This window comes from Hippopotamus amphibius, chromosome 1, assembly GCF_030028045.1.
Source record: "Hippopotamus amphibius kiboko isolate mHipAmp2 chromosome 1, mHipAmp2.hap2, whole genome shotgun sequence".
NCBI classification, from domain to species: domain Eukaryota; kingdom Metazoa; phylum Chordata; class Mammalia; order Artiodactyla; family Hippopotamidae; genus Hippopotamus; species Hippopotamus amphibius.
In genome coordinates, this window is record NC_080186.1 from 201808519 (window position 1) to 201831008 (window position 22490).

The 22490-nt window shown below is 35.9% G+C and overlaps 1 protein-coding gene across 5 annotated transcripts in view; it reads left to right on the forward strand.

Moving 5' to 3' along the window:
* FAM172A (family with sequence similarity 172 member A) overlaps positions 1-22490 on the forward strand; it is a 405836-nt gene that overhangs the window by 321808 nt on the left and 61538 nt on the right. The window contains exons 11-12 of one of the 5 annotated variants that reach the window (XR_009054334.1): positions 12193-12375; positions 17384-17596. The exons of 3 other annotated variants lie outside the window; for them this stretch is intronic. Coding sequence is in view for 1 of the 2 variants with exons in the window: in XM_057739297.1 (XP_057595280.1) it covers positions 12193-12305 (113 nt within the window). In the remaining variant the exon portion in view is untranslated. Of the gene's footprint in view, positions 1-12192; positions 14158-17383; positions 17597-22490 lie in introns of those variants that run through there. One more of the 5 variants, XM_057739297.1, reaches the window with a different exon arrangement.

A 22490-nucleotide genomic window follows, 5' to 3' on the forward strand; every position in this document is an offset into this window, starting at 1 on the left:
TTTTTTTAATTGCTATTTGTCTGAAGCTTGCCTAGAAGTGTACTGAGGGTAGTCAGACCCACGTGTGTATGCAGGTACAGCTGCCCTTCATTAACTCATCTCTTCACTTAACAGATATTTACTGAGCATATGCTACATGCTTGGAACAGGAGATGAGTGGCAAATGAGACCTAGGAAACAGATAAGGACGACGTGGAGGATGCTGATAGTGGCTAAGGGAGTGAGTGTTCCCTGTGTGCAAGTATGCATGTGGGAGAATCCAGGAGTGAGTGCTTCCTGTGAGCAAGTATGCATGTGGGTGAATCCCCACAGTAACTGCCTGACGCAGCTTTTATTACTGCTCCACTTTGCAGGTGAGGAAACAGGTTTGGGGCGGTCTCACAGCTATGCAATAGTGCAACCAGAGTTCAGACACTACCAACATGAATCCAAGGGCCAGATTTGTAACTAATAAACTATCAAATATATTCCTTTTCCTCAAGGAGCATATATTCCAGCAATTCATTTATTTTACAAATGTTTATTGAGTATCTGTCATGTGCCAGGTACAGCCCTGGGCCCCAAGGTACAGTGGTGTTGAGACCAGCAGGGTCATTGCTATCATGGCTCGTACGTTCCAAATCCTCTAATAAGGATTATAAAAAATAAGAAAGTATATACATACTAACTAAAGTAATAGACATAACTAATTAACTACATTTATAAGAATTACCAAACTATTGAATGTAACACAATGTGTAAAAAAATAAATACTGTATATTCAGATATTCAGGAAGGGCAATGTTATTTTTATATTTTAAAAGGAGTTCATTTTCATCTGTGGTTAAAAATATGTATTTTACTTTAAAAAAACTTTTTTTGCTTAATCAAAACATTCAAAAGCTGTTTCTTTCAGTAGCTAAAAGGGGAGAATTTTTATATCTAAAAATGAGAACTTTTCATGAGGTGTGAATTCACTAAGGCCTTGTGTCACTTGAAGTTAAATGTTATCCAAATTTCAGAATAATTTACAATTTCAGTGCCAAATATTACTGGACAACACTCATTTCCTTGATGGGCAAGACCAAGTCAATTGTGAAGAATGTTCAAAAAAAAGTTACACCACAATCTAAAATTAAGAGACTGTTAAGTATTTTGCCGTTTCATCAATTCAGTTTATTAATTACAATAGATGACCTTTTAAAATATTTGTTTCTGGATCATCTTCCTTCTTATTTAAAATTTCTTCACTAGAATAGAAATCTCTTTTGGAACTAAAACTATTCTTTTATGTGTAATAAGCTGAAGCTATTCAAGAGTATTTAAAATGAGAAAACCTTGAATAGTACCGTTTCAATATTAAATAAATATTTCAGTTATATTGTACATGTAGGGTATGTCAACGAAGTTGAAAACTTGGGAAATTTGATTAGTGTATTGTAAACCACTGTGTATGTAGTTTGTAAGTGAACATTTAGGCTCCTAGTTTACGTTCTTCTCTTTTCTCTGGTTTTTACTTTGTCACTAATAGTCTCACCTTTCCAACCATTTAAAATGATACTAGATACAAGAGAACATACTAAATTCTGGCAGGCAAAGCCTATGTCTGGCCTCAGTGAGCTTACACAGTGTAGCCAAAAGAGGTAAAAATATATATGTAAAAGAAAAATACAACTAAAAAAAGATCATAACAGTTTTATAGAAAGTGGTTCAGGTAACAAGGTCAGAAGTTGCACATCGTGTTCATTTATTAAGACGACAGAGTCTGAACTGATTTTATCAGAGAAGCCATCAGTAATTTTGTGGAGGGGGGAAGCTTTCTAGACAAAGAAAAGTAGTGGGATCCCAGACAGAAAGAGCGTGGTAAATTCAGTGACATTTTGGCTGAAGTCTGTTTAACGAAATTGTGAGAGATTAAGTTGAAGAAGAATGTACAAGCAGCATCTAGAGGAGCTGAGGAGTATGAACTCCAACTTATATGCCACGAAGAGTCACTGAAAGTTTTTGAACAGGGAAATACAATGAAAGCAACATTTTAGGAGGATTAACTAGCCAATGCGTGTGTAGGATGGGTTGGTGTAGAAGACCAGTTAAAAGAGTATTACAGTAGCTGGGGCTAGTGTTACTCAAACTATGCTCCCTAGAATACTAATCCTGAGACATAGAGATAGTAATAAAAGCTTCTCTTGGGGGGATTTTTTTCATAATGAGAAAAAGGAAACATTGCATATTGAATTCTCCTCTTGGAGTTACAGTGAACATCTACACATTAAAGGCCTATACCAAAGAAACCCATAACTTCACAAACGTATTTGCACATAAAAGGCTTTGTTCATTGCATGTCTATTCATAAACATATCGCTGTGTTCCATTGAAATCGCTTTCAATATTTAGTAATTTTGGTCTTATCAATTACTTACTTATTAAGAAGTCCATCAAAGACATAAGAAGAGAGGGGGAAAATGAAAATCAAATTGTTTTAGAATAGGACTTAGACATCATGTAGTTTAATCTTGCTGATCAGAAACTAAATGGCACCTTGGACTTAATGACTTTCTAGTCAAATTAAGTACTGCCTTTAATGATATTTCTTTATCAGTCCTCTCTCCCTCACTAAACCATAAAATAAGATTAACCCATGTCTTATCATCTTTGTAATCTCCACATCTGGCTCATAGTAGGTTGTGGGAAAACATTTGTTGAGTCAGAAAGCGACAAGAAAACTAGAGTTTATGACTTGTCCATGGTCACACTGATGGTAGCAGGATACACTAAAAATAAATGAATTTCAAGAATTATGTATACAATTTTTGCTATGAGAGTAGTAAAGAAGCTTGAAGACAAGAGACCTGGTCAAAATGTAAATCTACAACTACCTAGCAGTATAACCTTGATCAAGTCACTTAACCTCTCTTAGCCTCTATTTCCTCATCCAAGTTCCAGCTCCAAAGTATTAGGAGATCTCTAGTTTTTAATTACTATGAATAATCAAAAATTAACTGGATCTTATGATTCCTTTTACATTGGAACTGTATTCTTATGAGGGACCACGTTTAAATACAGAAGACTTTTTAAGTTTTCTCTATATCTGTGCTTCTATAATATTCCTGAACTTCACAACTTTCTCTATTTTCTTATTTTCCCGTTCTTTCCAGGTTTATCAAAGATGCTGGACTCTTTAAAAGCATACCAATGTGTGTGCTTATGTAATATTAGGACTGAAAATTTTAAATCTTAAAATGTGAAAGCTCCAGTTGTCAGAAGATCATAAAGTCTTTACTTTTAAGGACTGTTAAAAATCACCTTCTGTGAGATCTCAGCTTTGGGATTTTTCTGACATTTCAAGACTTAAATTTGAAAGTGTAGAATCTCTATAAATACAGCATTACCACAAGCCCAAAAAAGTCAAGAAATGCAAAAGGTTAGATTCTTACTAACTCCTCTCCCACATTATGCTCTAAATTGAGTTATGCATCTTAGAGTTAAATACGTAATCAGGAATACTTGATGTGGAATACAGTTTAAATTATGACATATTAAGCTTTTCTCTTTGAGTTTGGGGGAATAAAATTGTGTATGTAAAATCATGCAAAATCACATTTTTTGTATGTGCCCTTAAGGCTTTTTTATGTTTTCTTCACATAGTCCCCTCATTTACAACTTTATCTTGCTGTGGACTAACCATATGGGAAATCCACTATTTTAAACTTAAGCTATTTTTGTGGTGTTACTGCATAAGAAAATGCCTTTAGAGTAGAAAAATTATTATGTATATATTTTCACCAGATTTATATAAATAAAAATTAATTTTTTCTAGTGGTCATTTCTTAGATCAATTCAAAGTATATAATTTTTAATCCCTGGTATTCTCTAGAAAGTCTCCATTGCCATGGCCAAGTAAAAATGGGAGATAATAAAGGAGAAATGCCATGAGACCTGGCCATTTTCAACGTGTTGAAGATTTAAAATTATGTGTAATTTACATGAGACATAAATGAAAGGATAGACTTCAGTAGGCTTTTTTTTTTTTTTTTTTGCTTTAAAAATAGGGTATTTCTCTCCTGCAGCAGCATCTCACATCTCATACATATGTGCATATTTAGTTTTCTGTGTAGCATTCGGTCCCAAGAACACTAATTATAATTTTAAATTATCAATAAGATATAGGCTTAAAGTACAGTAGATGTTAAATTTCATATCTCATAAGATTTCCTATCTAAAAGCAACTACTTTTTGCCTTTATTTTCATTTTTTAAACATTCTTGTGAACTTTATAGTCACTTGTATTTTTCCTTTTAAAAGTTAAAAACACTTTACATTTGTAGTGTTGCAAATAGGTATTTTGCTTTTATGTCTAAGAAAGATATTACTGATGGTAATTATCAGTACATCAGGGGTACAAGTGATAAACGACACATGGCCCTCAAGTCACATTGAACCACCTGAAAGTGTTTCTTTGAAGCCCCTTTTGGAAGTGCTCACAAAGTGGTGCACTGTTGATCTGTTGGTATGCCTGCTTCTGTTGTTTACAGAAAAGCCTTGGTTACACTGCATTTAGGTTTTTGCTTATTTGTTTGCTCTCTTTGAAATAGTTGGTCCATCCGCCTTGATTATGGTCGCCCCAGCAAAAGTTTGCCAAACAGTAGTTCCCTAGGATTTCTGCTACTGTCTCTGAAATCTCCACCCTGATTTTTACATTTTTCATCTATTGAGAGGCTAACTATATTCTATAATTTCATTGTCTTTTATGTTTAGTATAACACAGACAATCCTGTTGAAACTTCTCAGGAAATAAAATGTGATTATGATAGCAGGTTCACTTTTGGGAACCTTGTACAAACATTAACACTCCTCTATAGAATATCACTGTCTGGGGTTTGGTGCCGTATTAGAGCCATCTATATCAGCCAGCTTCCCAAAGAATATTCTGCTCTTTTTGCATAATGGGATTATTTCCGGAAATGACTCTCTTGGCCCAAGATGCTACCCTCTGAAATCACATTTGGGTCCTTTAAGCACTTTCAGTGTGCTTTGCAATCATTTTCATTCATTATCCACTCAGTTGTTCCATCATGACTCTCTGATATACATAGACATTCGGCTACACAGTGGGTATGAGGTAGAGGTAGGACTGAAAACCCCAGGACTGGGAGCAAGGCCCAGTTTGGTCTCTCCCTGGCTAAATTCCATTTTGGACAGCTCCTTGTTTTTCATTGATGTGTGGAGTTTACTTGCTTATCTTTAAACATAAGGCTCAATTGGTGGGAGCTTGTGTGGGGAGAGCCATTTGCCCTTTCCTGAATTAAAAAACTCAGCATCATTAACAGTTTATTTTCCATAGACAACCACGACATAAGTGTGGTATAAAAAGTGTTGTTTTTGACTGCGCAGTTTTGCCCAGGCTAGTCCCTGATTTATGTCATGACCTCACAATAGCCTCTCGTGCCCGCCTGGCCACAAAGCTTGATTATTTTGTAATTTGATCTTGGTGGGGATTCCAGCCGTGCTTCCCTGCTCGTGGGCAGCAGAATGTGGCAGCATGCCTGCTCACTTGCCTAAGCTGCTATGATCAGATTATGCCTTCTCAGCATTTCTTACATTGGCTGCCTACATTGAAGTTCAGAGAAGCTTGAAGTCAGCCCACTTGAGTTTTACAGCCCTTAACAGAGACAGAATAGGAGCTAGGAGAGTGCTCACAGAATCTTGACCTCACATGTGTCTACTGTTAAGAGAGTCACAAAGTCACTCCACACTCAGTATCTCTGACTATCGGTAAAAAATTTTAAGCGAATTTTTTTCACCGTGCAATTTCCGGAAACCATGTTTCCAACTTTAATGTTATTTTTAGAGCTGTCATTTGGGTTTTAACTTTCAGCTCTTAGACATTTCCATAACATGTTAAGGATCTTCATAAAAGATAGGAAAATTCTGCTCTTTGTTGCTTGTTGCTAATAACAAACCGTTACAGGACATCATAATTAGCAAAGCACTGTTCTCTCTGTATTACTCTTTCAGCCAAATATTTATAGAATGATGATATTTGTCAACATCTTTATGAGATAACATGACTGCATCCTGTTGAGGTTACAGAAGGAGAACACAGTGTCCAACCTGGCACTGTGACATGACACGGAAAATTCAGAACGCATACTGCTTCCATTTCCTTCATCCAGAATGTTAATTGAGCACCAAGAACGTGCAGGCCCTCTGTGAGGCACCGGAGATGCAGTGCTGAGCTGGATACACGGCCCCTGCCCTCCTGAGTTTACAATTCATAATTGGAAATTGAAGGTCTTACATAGTAGATGTATTTAGGAGCTTTTTTAAATTATATACAATAAAGTATATTACATTAGAGTAATTCCAAGTTTTGTAAAATGTGAACCAGAGAGACTGTCAGAATGGACTTTAGAGATAATTTTACAGAGCCTCCTTCCTCATACCATGCAAAATCCCCTCTGTGGTGTATTTTCATAGGAGTGAACAAAATACGCAATTCGTGTTTCATTGTTCAAAAATGAAGAAATCGTGATTATGGGTTAAGATATAATCTAAACTCCAGCCAAAGCTCGATTAAAACAGTTTTGTTTTCTGACATGATCATTCATACGTTCAGTGGACCAGCAAGAAAGCTGGGAAAATGAAGCATAAACAATGTGGTGCCAGTTTGCTTTAAAAATCCCTAATATATGTTTTGTAAACAAAGCTTATAAAACTTAGTACTCTACTAATTAAATAACAAGAAAGATTTTATGAATACATGAAAAGCCAGAATTTAAAATGCCTTCGGGGGAACAGGTGCTGTAATGACATCACTGTGTGTCACACAGCTTTTTTTTTTTTTCCTTGATACTTACATTTGGTCATAATGGAAAGAAATTGATTCCAAATGTGTTTTCTTGACCTCCTTCTCCATTCATGTTAGTGCCTAACCTTAAATGATGTTTCTACAATCTCGGTTGTATTTACAGTAATTATATGCATAATGTAGCATATTATTGTCCGGACTTCCTGTTTAATCAGCACAGAGCTTCTTACAAGTGCAGCTGAAAAGGGCAAACAAAATTAAAGCTTTATATACCAACACAAGTTTGATTTGCTAAGCTCCCAGCATTCCAAAGTACACACATTTGTTCCACTAAGTTTTCCGATGGCTTGCAGATGGGCAATGATTAATCAGAGAGCTAACTGTGAAGTAGTTTGCAATTAAACTGGAAAGCTCTGAAGCATGCTAATTGAATCAGAAAATTAGAGACACTGAACAGTAATTGGCTATTTCTCATGCAGCAGGTGCCAGGCCACTCATCTGTGGAACAAGGTATTTAAGGCACATTAGCACTAGTAAAAATACTTCTTGATATGGAACCGTTAGATTTTCTGCTCATTTTCACCATGGATGTCAAAACATACAGCTGTGCTATCTGGTACTTGCAATTCATGTTTGAAGAATTTAAGTTAGGTAAACATATGGGAGAAAAGTGCTGGGCAACCTCTAAGTGCACAGGAAACATTTTAGAAGTGAAACCAAAAAAGCAGGGCTGAGGTTTTGTTTTTTCAACTCAATCACTTTTGCTTTCTTATCATACAGATGTAGAAGTTGAATTTTGTGTTTAGTGTTAGTTTAAAGCAACAACGGTATAAATCTAGTACTGCTGTGAGCTTAGTAGATACATAAAGCCTATTCATATCATGTCTCAGCATGAGTTTATCTCTTCTAATTAGTAGCACCATTTTATAGAGTGAGCACATGCTATGAAAGTTTGTTTGCCATGCCAACAGGGACCAGGACAAGTAGTTTTTCTTTAGTGGAATGATCTGCCGTAGGATTGTGAGCAACTATAACCTAACCAGTGGGTAACCAGGCGAGAAGGGGACTTCATAATTTCAATTGTAGATATTTTTTAATAATAATCATTTTCATATTATCAAGGGTGGGGCGTATGACTTCTGTTTCCCATTGCTTTAATTAGAGTTCAGTATTGTTATTAGAAAGTGAAAAGTACATAAGAAAATTAAAATATACTAAATTATACTGTGTTGAGAAGCAGAATACTACAATATTCACATGCTAATCTTATTACTTAGCAGATGACTGCAGAAAATAGTGAGTTAGACCCAAAAGACATAAATTATAAATTATAAATTATAAATTGTGAACAGTGCATAGGGGATATGTTATAACTGTGTCTCATTTAAATTGAGGCAGGGAGTTTTCCCCGCACGAATAATGTTCCTTCATTAAGTTTTAAAGTCTCCTTTATAATGTTTTATTAAGAACATTTGGCAACATGTTACCAAAAAAGGTTTTAAGTGGAACACACAGGTTTTTAAAATTATAACACACTACAAACATACACTTTATGTCCCTAAGCTGTAGATTTTTTTTTTAAAGTTAAGGCGAAAGCTCCTCTTTGGTAGTCCTGCTTCCCCACCCCCAATAAGCCATGTACATTTGGCGTTCTTTAGTTTGAAAGCAGTTCTGAAACATTTACATGATCAATGTCTTTTGCTGGAGGGATAAAGTTTGCTCTTCCAGGGACACGTGAGAACATATTGATCATTTTATTCTATTTGCTATTTCTAAATTCAATATGCCTCTTGAGTCGATAAGCGAGATCGAGAGCATATTCTTTTTTGTGTGTGCCTGGTTGTAGCTTGTTCTCAAGATCCAAGATACATTTTTGATTAATCACGAATGCTCTGAGGTCATGGAGAGCAAATGTGTTTGTGGAGTGTCAGCTGATGCTGTCAGATAAATGTCTTAAGCTTAGCCAGGGTTCATGCCCCAGCTTTAGGCTGTGCCAAATGTCTCCCCTTGTTGAGGAAGATAACAGCTACACTGGAGGCGACTGAGCTGTTTGTTCACTGAAAGGGCTGACCTTGCCATATGGGGCCACAATCAGGTGAAAGAAAGAGTATAGATGTTTTAATTGAAACTTTACAAATTTAAACTTTTCATTTGATTCAGATGATCTTGGTATCTGCTAATTTACATTCTGGGCCTTATATCTAGTCTGATTATAACTACATTTCTTCAGTGTTTCCGATTAGTCTCCTTGGGATGAATAATTTCTCCAATATTGTTCTTGTATATTCTGAGAGTATTTTGGCACTAGCAGTGTGTTATTAAAATACTGAAAATGCATGAAAATGCTTATTAGGATAAAAGAGATCTATTTCTTTTTGCATATGTGTAGTACGAATTCTTCTTGCTTTGTACTTTTTTGTTTTTTGTTTTTCCAAATCCACAAAATAAAAATATGGTCTGGGCAAAGAGAGGTCACTTGTGTTAATGACCCTTGTCCATGTACCCTCTTATCTTCAGAGGACTCATTTAATCACATTTACCCCCACTCACAGTAATTTGTCTTCTTTTACTAGACAGAGTCTATAAATAGGAAATAATGACAAACCTAAACTAACACCTGGAGAATGGTTTGCTTTGTACCAAGGCTTTCTCTGTTTGAGACTAAAGGCAATCTGATAGATCATATGGTAATGCATAAATAAATGAACTCTCTGCGGGCCGTTTGTGGGCATTTGCTGTGGAATACCTTGCAAAAAATGAATAAGTGCCTTTCTTCCATCTCATCCCAGTTTGTTCTTTTCTCTAAAGAAGCTGGTCTACTTTTCTTTCAATAACTTCATACTGCCATGGGTAACTCATCAGTGCTAATTAGAGAAAATAATGCTGGTTAAAAAGAAAAAGAAGAAATAACACATCTGTCATGAACTCCCACCAGATCTCTTGAAAATGAGACATTTTAAATATTTTATGCTGAACACAAAACATCTTGAGGAAATGGTTTTATATTCTGTATCCCAAAACAAAACCATCAGTGTCAGAGAGCAGTGCTGCTTAAAAACATTCTACTTTAAATTATTTTATTTAAAATTTCCTCACACTTGAAATGTAGGTTCTACTGGCTGTGTATAAAATCCAGATTGTAAAGTAGAAAAACTTAATGGAACTAGAAGAAAATGAAAGATTCGATTTTATTTTTTGAAAACATTGCCTTTATCAAGTGATACTGAAAAAAATGTTATATTTCAGTATCTAGGAACAACGATGTTTCATGTATGTTTGTATTACTGAATAAAATGAATTTTGGTTTGGTTTGGTTCCTTGCAGTGGCTAAAATGGCAAACAGACCATGTAGAAATGAAGGAGACTGAGATAACCTCTATAGTCAAACACTAAGCTTCTGGTACTGTGATTTAAAAAGGCAAATCAGATTGTGACTTTTTATAGTTTTCTAAATTACTGAAAAATTAGTAGTAGCTAATGCCCAAACATACTTGCAAATCATAGTTTACATGTAAATAAGGAGATTTTTAAATTCTCTTTCCTTCACATTTAAGCACAGCTTAGTTCTGGACTAAATTTTGTAGTTATTATTGTTTTAAGTATTCCTTACCCATCCATCCTTGTTTTTTCTTCTTTTCCTTATTAAGAAGTACTTTATATGCACCAGAATATCAATGATGCATGCCACATTTTTGTCACACCTTTTTCCAAAACTACTGTGCAAATGTGGTTAACCCTTTAATTCATGTTGTTCTTAGTTCCATCATTTTAAAAATATTGAACACTGTCATGTCCAAACCAGACCCATACAGAGATTTGGAACTACTTTATTTTTCATATGTAAGTATGTTTGTAATTTAGAACCAATAATTGATAATGATGTAATAAAATACTTCCTTAAGACTTGGAGATAATTCTCAACACAACTTAGACCCACCAGTACAAGGGAACGGAAAAATAAACAGATCGTCAGCAAGACCCACTCAGCTCCTCCTCAAAGTTACTGTCTCCTTAGCCAGCGTTTAGTACTATGCCTACATACTTTCCATTGAAATAAATAAGCCTTAGTACCTCTATAACAGTTCTGCTTTTCTTCATACTGCCTTCTACCTTGATCCTTTCTAAGCTGATTGTTTTTTCTTCCCATTTAAAGTTTAAGTTTAAATGATCATTTATTTTAGCTATCAGCCAATCAGTCTAAAAATAAAAAGTCAGTACATGAATGGTATTTTTCCTGAGCTTTGAGTCTCTTATTCAATATAGGAGTTTGTTTGAAAATTTACTGGAAAATTCTGGAAAGAATCAGCTACTACAGATCCAAAATTTTTTTCCGTAAAGCAAATTGTGCTTAATTTTTAATAACATATAAAATCAGATGGTTATTTTCAGTTTCTGATTAGAGTTGTAATTCCTACTTTTTATTAATCACATGTTGGGGATGGTTTTAAATACATAAAGGTTTTTATGGAGATAAGTCCTCAGCTCTTATTATTTGCCATTTAGAACAAATTTTCAGGTAATACTGTGATTCTGCTTTAGTTCACCTTATCATCCAAAATTACTTTTTACATTTGGATTTTTATCTTTATTCTTACTTCACATAGCAAAAATTTAATTCTGGGCTTTTTTTCCCCTATTATGATTCTTTATATTCCACACTTTTTAGTTGATTAAAAAGCTAATAATAAAATTGTTATTGACAATTACTACCTGGTAACAATTAAACATAACTATTCATTGTCTTAGACTAACTTGGCTTCTTCAAGATTCTGGAGGGTTTGAAATTACCAATGTCCTGTCAGATAAAATCTATGCAAAATATCTTATTTTAAGGGTTTATAATGCTTCCCATACTAATGAGGAAAACAATTCATCATTTTCAAGTGTATAATCAGTGTCAGCATTTTGTACATCACAATGAGAGTACTGAAACAGTGGCATTACGGATGGTCCTGTGAGGAGCCAAGAGAAAATCTCTTTCCTCTTGTAAAGCACTTTTACAGAACCCCAAGTAAGAAAAAAATTTAGTATAATTATTTTAAATAATACAATTGTGAATGAAAGTAGTGTGGATCTTTTCAGCATTGTGAAGTACTCTATCACCATTGCGTTTTTAATGTAAACAGAAGACTGACTGTAATTCTTGAGAAAGTCTGTCCCTTTCTAAACTTATAATTTTTACATATTTAGAAATGTACAAGACATTATGTTTATAATCTTCCATTATTCACTATACATAGCTAAATACAACAAATAAATAATAAAATTCTTTAAATCGTTCCTGTGTGAATATTCATTTTGTAGGAATTAAAATAACCTGCTGGTTTTTTTAATGACATTGAGGGCATTTCTAAGTGAAGCTAACAGGTCTTGAATCATTCTAAGTATATTTCCTTTACCCTCAGAAAAGGCTACTGAATTTACTTCAGTCTTGAAGATCCATAGATTTACTCTATACAGACCAAGGAAACAGAAAGGAACAGAAAGAAGGCGAGTGCTACTGAATCATGTAAAGTGAGGAGAAGATAAAGTCAAGGGCCAGATTGTTCAGCAACTTGTAAACCCAGAGTCCACATTTCTGCTTTGATGTAAGTATAGTGGGATGCCACTGGAGGTTCTCAAGCTGGAGAGTGATGGTATCTGATTATAGAGAGAAAATGAACTGGTTGGGGAGCAAGAACATAAGCAGCTGACCACTTAGGAAGCTATTGCAGTAGCCTAGGCAGGAGATTATGGTGGCTTGAATGGTGGCAGCAGTGGAGATAGGAAGAAGTGTCCAACATGTCTTAATCATTTAAATGTGGGAAGTGAGGGGATGAAGGGTGATTCCTAGATTTTTGGCTTGAACATCTGGGTGATGTCATGTACTGAGGTGAGGAAGTCTAGGAGAGGAATAGGTTTGGGAATGATAATTGCAAGTAAAATTTTGACATTTAACCATGCTCTCTTTTTTGTCTTTAAACGTTTATTGATGAAAATATTCTGGAGATCAGAGATAGGTTATGGGGCAAGAAAGAAAAATGGCAAATGCATGGCATTAAAATTTTTCTTTCACCAGTACATGAGACTTCTAACTAGAAGTTACTCAACTATAATGTGAGGATCTAACAGTGTATGACAAGTGTTTAAAACTCACCATTGACTAACATGGGCTGTACACAGCCTCAAATGTAGCCACTTCTGACCAATGCAGGTTTCATGCAGATTGTGCAGATCAGCTGTTTGCCACTGTGATGGAGACAGTTTTTCAACAGCCCCAACATAGCAATAAGCACATAACTTTAAAAGCAAGCTCTGGACTTCCTAGGTAGCACAGTGGTTAAGAATCCGCCTGCCAATGCAGGAGACATGGGTTCTACCCCTGCTCCAGGAAGACCCCACATGCCACGGAGCACCTAAGCCCGTGCACCACAACTATTGAGCCTGCACCCCAGAGCCCGCGAGCCACAACTGTTGAGCCCGTGTGCCGCAACTACTGAAGCCCGCATGCCTAGAGCCCATTTTCCACAAGAGACACCACCGCAATGAGAAGCCCACGCGCCACAATGAAGAGTAGGCCCCGCTCTCTGCAACTAGAGAAAGCCTGTATGCAGCAACGAAGACCCAAGGCAGCCAATAAATAAATAAATTAATTAAAAAAAAAAAAGCAAGTTCCCTTTCCCTTGATTTCTTTGTTAAAGAATTTTGGTAACATTTTTATTAAGAATCCACAGCTTAGTATTACCTTACAAATTTAGGAATTCTGTTTTATACATTTTCCCCCCCCAGTGGCTAAGTAACCCTCTGCAAAAATAGTAACTCAGTAAGCCCCATTCAAACTGGAAAAAAAAAAAAAAAAGGAAGAGCCTCTCATACCTTTTGTCAGTTAGCTGTGAAAAAAAGATGTTCCCAGATGCTACCTAGTTCTTCTCACTTCGTGACAATAGTTTTACCATTTCAGTGTTATGGTACAAATGTCTGAAAACCATACCCTTCAACTGCTGAGTGTTATCAGCTTTTAAAAAGGTACCTTGCTTGTGTGCTTGGTATGTTGTTCATGCGTTCACAACTCTAAGGAGCAAAGTTATCTGCTTTGGCAGACTAGTTTGTATTTTTATTTTTATTTTTTATGTGGCGGAGAATACAGCAGTAATAAGGGAAACCAGAATTGGGAAGGGGCAGATTTTGTATTTTACTTTGAAGATACAAATTGCAGTGACTCTTAGAGTTATGATCACCATTTGCAGCAACATGGATGGACCTAGAGATTACCATACTGAGTGAAGTAAGTTGGACAAAGAAAGACAAATATCATATGATGTCACTTATACGTGGAATCTAAAAAAATGGTACAAATGAACTTTTTACAAAACAGAAATAGAGTCACAGATGTAGGAAACAAACTTATGGTTACCAGGGGGAAAGGGGCGGGGAGGGATAAATTGGGAGATTGGGATTGACATATACACACTACTGTATATATATTAAAATAGATAACTAATAAGGACCTACTGTATAGCACAGGGAACTCTACTCAATACTGTATTGGCCTATATGGGAAAAGAATCTAAAAAAGAGTGGATAATATGTGTAAGTGATTCACTGCTGTACACCTGAAATGAACACATTGTAAATCAACTAAACTCCAATAAAAATTTGAAAAATAAAAATAAAATAATGATCCCATCAACTTAATTTAGATACTTTAGAGAATACCAGTATTATCGAAAATCATTATTCAAACATTACACAAATTTCTGTGTAATTATCAGCTTGCTTTTGTGAGCATCAGATTATAGGCCAATCCAGTTTCCCCTGTGGCAGATCGACAGACCTGGTAGATTGAGTAGATGCGATGTCTGCATTATATATTGATGCTGGTAAAGCTATCCATTGTCTCATTCATGGCCTGATGATCAATAAGGAGGGAACACGATGAATGATAAGATTAAGAGAGAAGACTTTGATAAGAAGCTAATCTTACCAAATGTATTGATGGAGGAGAACAAAATACAGAGAAGTGAAGTTGGGGAATATCCCCAAGTTTATATACTCATGTGCCCTGTTCTGAAAACTCAAAAAAACAAAACAACAACAACAACCTATTAAATAGCATCTTAAATGCATTGAATTAAAATGGACTCTTATTTGCATTTTCTTCTGTCTAGCTATTGTTGGTATTTTGGAAAGCTCCTTTTCTCCTCCCCATGTTGCTTTTTAAAAGCTCTGTCAACCAACATCCTATTCCCATTCTTTTGCGGTCCTTATATATGGGGCCAGGCACCTGCTCTGCTTTTGCAGATTATAGTCCTTTATGCCCTACAAATAAAAAATAGCATTAACTCAACATAATATTTTTATATCACTTTTCAAATTAGCGTAACTTTTTCTTATGAAAAACACAAAAAACAAACAAAAAACCCATTAAACCTACTTGTATAAAAAAACATTAATATAAAAAGAAGTTTAGCAATTGAGATTATTCACCAGAGCTTCATAAAATTAAGTATACAGTCATGAGCATCTAATGTAGTCTTTCTTTGTTCCTCCTTTTCCATCCAAACTTTATCTCTTTGAGGTCGTTAGAAGTGGTATTTGAGGCTGTCATATCTAGTCATCATGAAATTCACCTTTGTGTGCAAGAGGTGTTTTATGAATTTACCTATGAATTGACTCAATAAGTCAATGAATATCAATAACTAAATTATGGCTTGACTTTCAAAAATGTGTTCTTAAGACTCCTAAGTGGTAGTTGGCATCTCTCACAAATTTTTTTTTGTACCCTTTTACCAGCCTCTCCCTCTATCCCCCCCAGCCCCCAGCCCCTGGCAACTCAACTTTTTTTTTTTTTTTTTTTTTTTTAAGAGCTCCACATATAAGTGATACCATGCAGTATTTGTCTTTCTCTGCCTGGTTTACTTCACTTAACATCAAGTCTTCTAGTTTCATCCGTGTTGTCACAAATGACAGAATTTCCTTCTTTTTCAAGGCTGAATAATATTTCATTGTGTTCATGGGCACTTAGGTTGTTTCTATACCTTGGCTATTGTGAGTAACGCTGCAGTGAACATGGGAGTACAGATATGTCTTCAAGACAATGGTTTCCAGTTTTCACAAAACCATTTATTGAAGAGATTTTTTTCCCCATTGTATATTCTTGGCTCCTTTGTCAAAAATTAATTGACCGTATGCATACGTGGGTTTATTTCTGGACTGTGTTCTATTGCATTGATCTATGTGTCTGTTTTTATGCCAATACTGTACTGTTTTTATTATTATGGGTTTGTAATATATTTGAAATCAGGAAGTGTGATGCCTCCAGCTTTGTTTTACTTTCTTGAGGTTAGTTTGGCTATTTGGAGTCTTTTGTGGTTCCATACAAGTTTTAGGAGTGTTTGTTCTATTTCTGTGAAAACAAATGCCATTTGAATTTGGATAGGAAATGTGTTGAATAGGTATATTGCTTTGTGTACTTTGAACATTTTAACAATAGAAATTCAATCCATGAACACAGAATGTTTTTTTCATTTATTTGTATCTTCTTCATTTTCTTTCATCAGTATCTCATAGTTTTGTTTAGCCAATATGACCTCCTTTATTATTCTGCTTTGCTGTAAGATATTCAGATTCAATCAGTTTGAACATGAGCATTTTTTTAAAAATAAACACTTTTACAATTTTATTGTTTACCATACATCACACACACACAAACACACACAGAATATCTCATAGTTTTTAGTGCATAGATCTTTCACCTCCCTGGTTAAATTTATTCCTAAGTATTTTATTCCAGTTGATGCTATTGTAAATGAGATTATTTTAATTTCTTTTTCTGATAGTTTATTGTTAGTGTATAAAATCATAACTGATTTCTGTATATTGATTTTGTATCTCTCAACTTTGCTGAATTCATTGATTAGTTCTAACAGTTTTTTAGTGGAGTCTTTAGGGTTTTCTATATATAACATCATGTCACCTGAAAATAGGGACAGCTTTACCTCTTCCTTTCCAGTTTGGATGTCTTTTATTTCTTTTCCTTGCCAAATAGCTCTGGCTAGGACTTCCAATGCTCTGTTGACTACAAGTGTCAGGAATGAGAATCCTTGTCTTGTTCCTGATCTTAAAGGAAAAGTTTCCAGCATTTCACCATTGGGTATGATGTTAGCTGTGGGCCTGTCATATGTGGCCTTTATGATGATAGAGTACATTCCCTCTATACAGTTTGTTGAGAATTCTCAAGAATATTCTGAATGGCTAACACTATCCCAGGCACTATAAGAGGTTCTAGATATGTAGAAATGTAGGTATATTTCCTACCATTTAGGAGCTTACAGTTTAAAGAAAATTCTAATGTTGACTTTGAAAACTACTAAACAGCCAGAAGGTAGGGAAATGAATAGGGTGTTGAGAAGAGAGAGAAGGTAAAATAGAGTTTCAACCTAAAGGAAGAATACAGAAGGAGGAGAAAAGAGGATAGGGAAGTAGTTGAAAGGGTTAAAAAAACACTGTAAAGGAAAGAAACAAGTAATATCAGAAATCTGTTCACTGCCAGTTTTATAGATACAGCTCTTCACCAAGAACTGATATGACTTAATCCCATAACTCTTATTATTTTAGGTTTTGTCTCAGAGCATGGATTGTGGTATGAAGTTTACAGATCCACTTCTGGACTCTAAAGGAATAAAAATTCAAAATTTCCTTTTATGAACCACAAATTATTCCACAGTTCTTATATTTACAACTCATGAATAAAGTTTATTTTTAAGATTTTGGCCTATCATTATGCTTTGATGGTCCATGTACGTCGTTAGCAGCATTTACTGATGGTCACCTGTGTCTAAGCACCGCACCACGACTGGAACTTTAAGGTAAAGGCTCCTAAACAGTGAGCTTTGAACCAAATTTGAAGAAAATCAGTGATAAAATGCATTGTTGAGTAGGAAGGTAAGCATTCCAGGAGGCATACAGAATATGGCAAACACAAAAGTGCAGAAGTAGTAATAAGGGAATTAAATATTTTATTGATTTAGTTAATACCTGTCATTTGTTAGAAGATTACATAATCTTCTTTGGAATGGCCTATTAACACAAATTTAATAATAAATCTCCATTCCTCTATTAAATGAGCCAGAGCACGTATTCATTCTATGTTCATATAAGAAAGGCTATAGCAATATTGTGATAGTTTAATGAATTTCTAAAAGTTGACCTAAGCACCAGTGGGGCTGGGTTGAAGAAAAATATGCTGTTGACATGTTTTTTCCTTTGCAAATTTCATGGTATAAAATGTGTATCCAGTTTTTCATGAACAAGCCTGTTTGAAATCATCCTGACTGATTTATTTCTCATTATCAAAGTGGGCGATATGCCCTCCATATGTCATTCATGTGAGATGACTGTCTGCGTTCTGAATAGGATCTGGACGCAAAGGATCCATGAGGCTTACATTTATTCACATGAAGATTGAAGTCTTTAAAGATACCCACCCAGGTATCTTGTGTCATCTTCTAATCAGGATTGTATCTCTGTTTCGGTGTATATGACGCTACCTGTTTTGAATAGGATAAAGACCCAAGGTTACTGTCAGGGCTGTTTTCAGGCTACGTATTCATCTAGTCCTTTGTGGCTGCCATTTTTATCATGCATTCAGAACAGCTTGCCTTTGCTGATCTGCCTTTTCCTGCAAATCACTGTTTCTCTTGTATGATTTCTAGTGAGACACGCTTAGACCTGGCTGCCTTTCTCTCAGTAACAGAGAAAAGAAATGTCTCTCGTGCCCACACTGCAAAGAAAGTTGATTCATGTGTAAATTATCATTTGGCCTTTGTATGATTGGCCTGTGGAGAGTACACATGCAGATAAAGACTCTGTGGGTCAGGGCTCAGGACGTGCAGGTTTCTCCAGTGGCTACAATGACGTTAGAATTGTTGTCACAGATTATCAGACATGCTGTGATCTCTTATCATTATTTATTTGCAGTTTTCTGTGTAAAATAAACTCTAACACAGGAAATGCTTCTATAGTAATAGGACACCAAGTACCTGTCCCTGTTTTGTTCTATCAGCTCTTGTTTTAAATACTAAAAAATAGTTTGTGTTTTCTTGAAGTTAGAACTGGTATCTTTATGTTTCTGCCATCAGTGTTTCATCTCCAGTATACCTCCTTCACTTTCTTCTACTAGTGTTTTCATTTTTTTCAAACTTGGTTGTTGTCCAAGTTTGTTGTAAACCATAGATAATATCTTAGTAACATATCCTATTAATCAAAGAAGATGTAAAATGCTGTTTGGGGTATGTATAGCAGCTTCTAGGCACTATGAAGAAATCATATAGTTATACACCCTGCAAAGTCTGTTATCTGTGACTCAGTTGGTTTTCTTTAAAGTAAAATTATTTAACAAGCACTCATTATTATCCACACTACTAAAAGAGGTAAACAGGTTTAGCTTTTTTTTTTTTTTAGTAGATTACATCAACTCTTTAGGTGTATAGCTAAATCTCAGTTTATAAGGTAAATCTCTGTATATACACATGCCACTAAGAAGTGCATTAATAAATCCCAAAATGATATAATGCCTTCAGTCTACTTTTATTGTGAAGGTTATATAATATGTCATAAGGGTACACCTGGCATGTCTATTTCTGCAACTTTTATTTATTTATATAATTCATATTATGTGTATATATTTTCACGTTATGATCCATGTTATTTTTTAAAGCATGTTAGAAACCAAGAGAATATATTTTATAATACCTACCTTACTGAACTGATGTTTATTATAGAACACTGTTGATTCATGACCCCTTTGGTAGGCTTTCCCCTTATTATAGTAAAGTTAAATGAGTTTTAAATAATGCAGTTAGTATTATAAAATCTTCATTTCTTTCTAAATGTTTTCTTTGCTGTTGAAGAAATTGTCTGGAAACAAATTCCTTTCACTCGACAAAGAGATATTATTTTTTATTGCAACTTTTGATATTCCAGTGGGAAAACAACCCACTGTTTATTTTGAGTGTACTTATAGTTAAGCATATGTAAATTACCTTTAGTTCACTGTCAGCAAAGCCTGAACTTTCACTCCCTGCTCCACTTCCCACCGCTGAAGCCCAGCTGTGATCTGAGTCCTACTCTGTTGTCACGAATGCCCTTGGACAAGTTTTTCCCTGCACCATCCATCCCACAGCCTCCTTTGCACAGAACAGGAGAGAGATTGGTGTGTGTAATCAGCCTACTTCTTTCTTCCCGACTAGTTAAAATCACTTCTTTTTTTAAATTAATTAATTTATTTATTGGCTGCATTTGGTCTTCGTTGCTGTGCACAGGCTTTCTCCAGTTCCTGCAAGTGGGGGCTACTGTTCCTTGTGATGCGCGGGCTCCTTATTGCGTTGGCTTCTCTTGTGGAGCACGGACTCTAGGTGCATGGGCTTCGGTAGCTGTGGCACGTGGGTTCAATAATTGTGGCTCACAGGCTCTAGAGCACAGGCTCAGTAGTTGTGGCGCTCAGGCTTAGTTGCTCCGCAGCATGTGGGATCTTCCCAAACCAGGACCCGTGTCCACTGCATTGGCAGGTGGATTCTTAACCACTGCGCCACCATGGAAGTCCAAAAACACTTCTTTACTCATTTTCTCTTAATTTTCTTTCTCATTTCCTCCGAGGCTGAAGTAATTCACTAAGTTTAGCCCAAATGAAAAAAAGGAAAAACAAGAGGAAACTTCTAGCTTTCCTTTCAGGGGAAGGAGAGCACCACTAGCTCAGCTACCTTACTCTTAGTCCCAAGTAGTAACTTTATAGAAAAGTCCATGTTTTAAGCCTGTGTAACCTGTTTGGTCCAGATAACCTAATTGTTTTATTAGGTCTGATTGACTACAGTTGTTCATAGTTTGGTTTCAACCAGGAGAGGGACTAGAGAAAGCACAGCTGAGGAAAACAAAGATTGGCTGACACAATAAGAAGACAGTGTGGGTGAAACTCAAAAGATGAAATTATCAAGAGCCGACTTACTTAATCCCATCTATCTACCCAGTGATGCACTGTAGTGGCTGTGGGGAAAGACAGTGATTATATCGAAGATCATCCTCTCAGTGTTCCTGCAGTGCATGCAGAATTATGAGGAAGTCACATAATTTTGTTTGCAGAGTTGTATAATTGATGTCTACTGAGGACATTAGTTAGGTATGTATAAATATATTTCATGTATATGTGTATGGTATACAGCATACAAATATAACACTTGAATATAAGTATCAACAGTTGTGGCAGTTTTCCTAAGACTATATCATATGCATCTGTGTTGAGAAAGGCATGCGATAGTTATGACAATTAAAGACATTTAAAGGTAGCACACAGATTTGTTTTTATATGTAATAATTTATTTACCCTGGTAGCTGAACTCCATACAATATCTCCTTTTTTCGTTTTTCCATGAGGGGATAATGTGTTTTCATTAAACCCTTTTGTCTACAAGCAATAGCGACTCACTTAGCTAACCTGGATTGAATTTATAGTGTGTCTCCTAAAGAAGATGTTTACAGGAAATATATAAGAACGGAACTCTACCTGAAAGTTTAATTTGAGCCACTTCGCCTTTACAGTTTTGCTCTAGTGTGAAATGAGTCCAGTGTGGGGGACCGTGAAGGCACCCATCATCTTGGGATCGGAAAGGCACTGGCAGTTATCACTGCTGGGTGAGACAGCTACTCGTGCCTGTCGTCTCTCATGAGGCGTTTCCCTAGAGCAGTCTCTGTTTCTTTCTGTAATTCCTCTAGTCACTATATATTGACCAGCTTTATCCTCTTACTTATTCTTCCTGCCCGCTCAGAACTTTGGCAAGCACACGGTTTTTAGGTCCCTCCAGTTCCCACTTCAGCTATCATCCTCCACCAGTCTCTTGCTTTCTTCCATTCACATTCTTAAGAACATCATTTTTTTCTCATCTCTTTGCTTCAGACCATAGATGAGGGTCCTGTGAATTGGCTGCACTTAGATCAGTGTCCATCCCTGGCTCAATCAACTGTGGATGGGAGGTGTGGGGTCACGTGGTGCAAAAAGTGGCCCCTACAGCTGTCCCCTGAAACAGGTCTGTAAGTAACGTAGTTTCACTAAAAGGGGTGGTTGGTGAGCAGGTATTATGCGGGACACCTCTGGTATATAACCTGTCTTAAATCACTGTCCATGAAATGGGGCACCCAACTATTAACATGGCCTATTGCTTAAATGTGGCTTCCTCAAGGAAACCCCAGACTAGGCTGTATATATGCTCCTAGTATATGCTCCCCTATTACTCTATATTTAGTCATCATAATAAAACTCACTGTTGTTATTGTACTGATCCAATGCCTCTCCTCTCTCATAAACTCTAAGGTCTGTGAAAACAGGGACTATGTCTTTCTTGCTCACTGTTCTGTCACTTGTACCTGCCCAGTTCCTGGCTTATAACAGCATCCAAATGCTTGTTATTTGGTTAATAAGTGCCTTAAACCTATAGGAATGAAGTGTTTCAAATGATAAGTTTAGTAATCTTCCAAATACCAACTCTCTTTCCAAAATGTCTCCATTTCTGACAGTGACATTATCAGTATCTGTCACATAGATGCCGACTCATCCTTCTCTCCATCATCAAGGCAGTCATGTTTGTTGGTTCTTTCTCTTTTATCTGTAATTTCTTCTGCATTCCTACCTCTGCCACCTTAGTCCAGGTCTTCTTCACCTCCACCTAACTGGTCA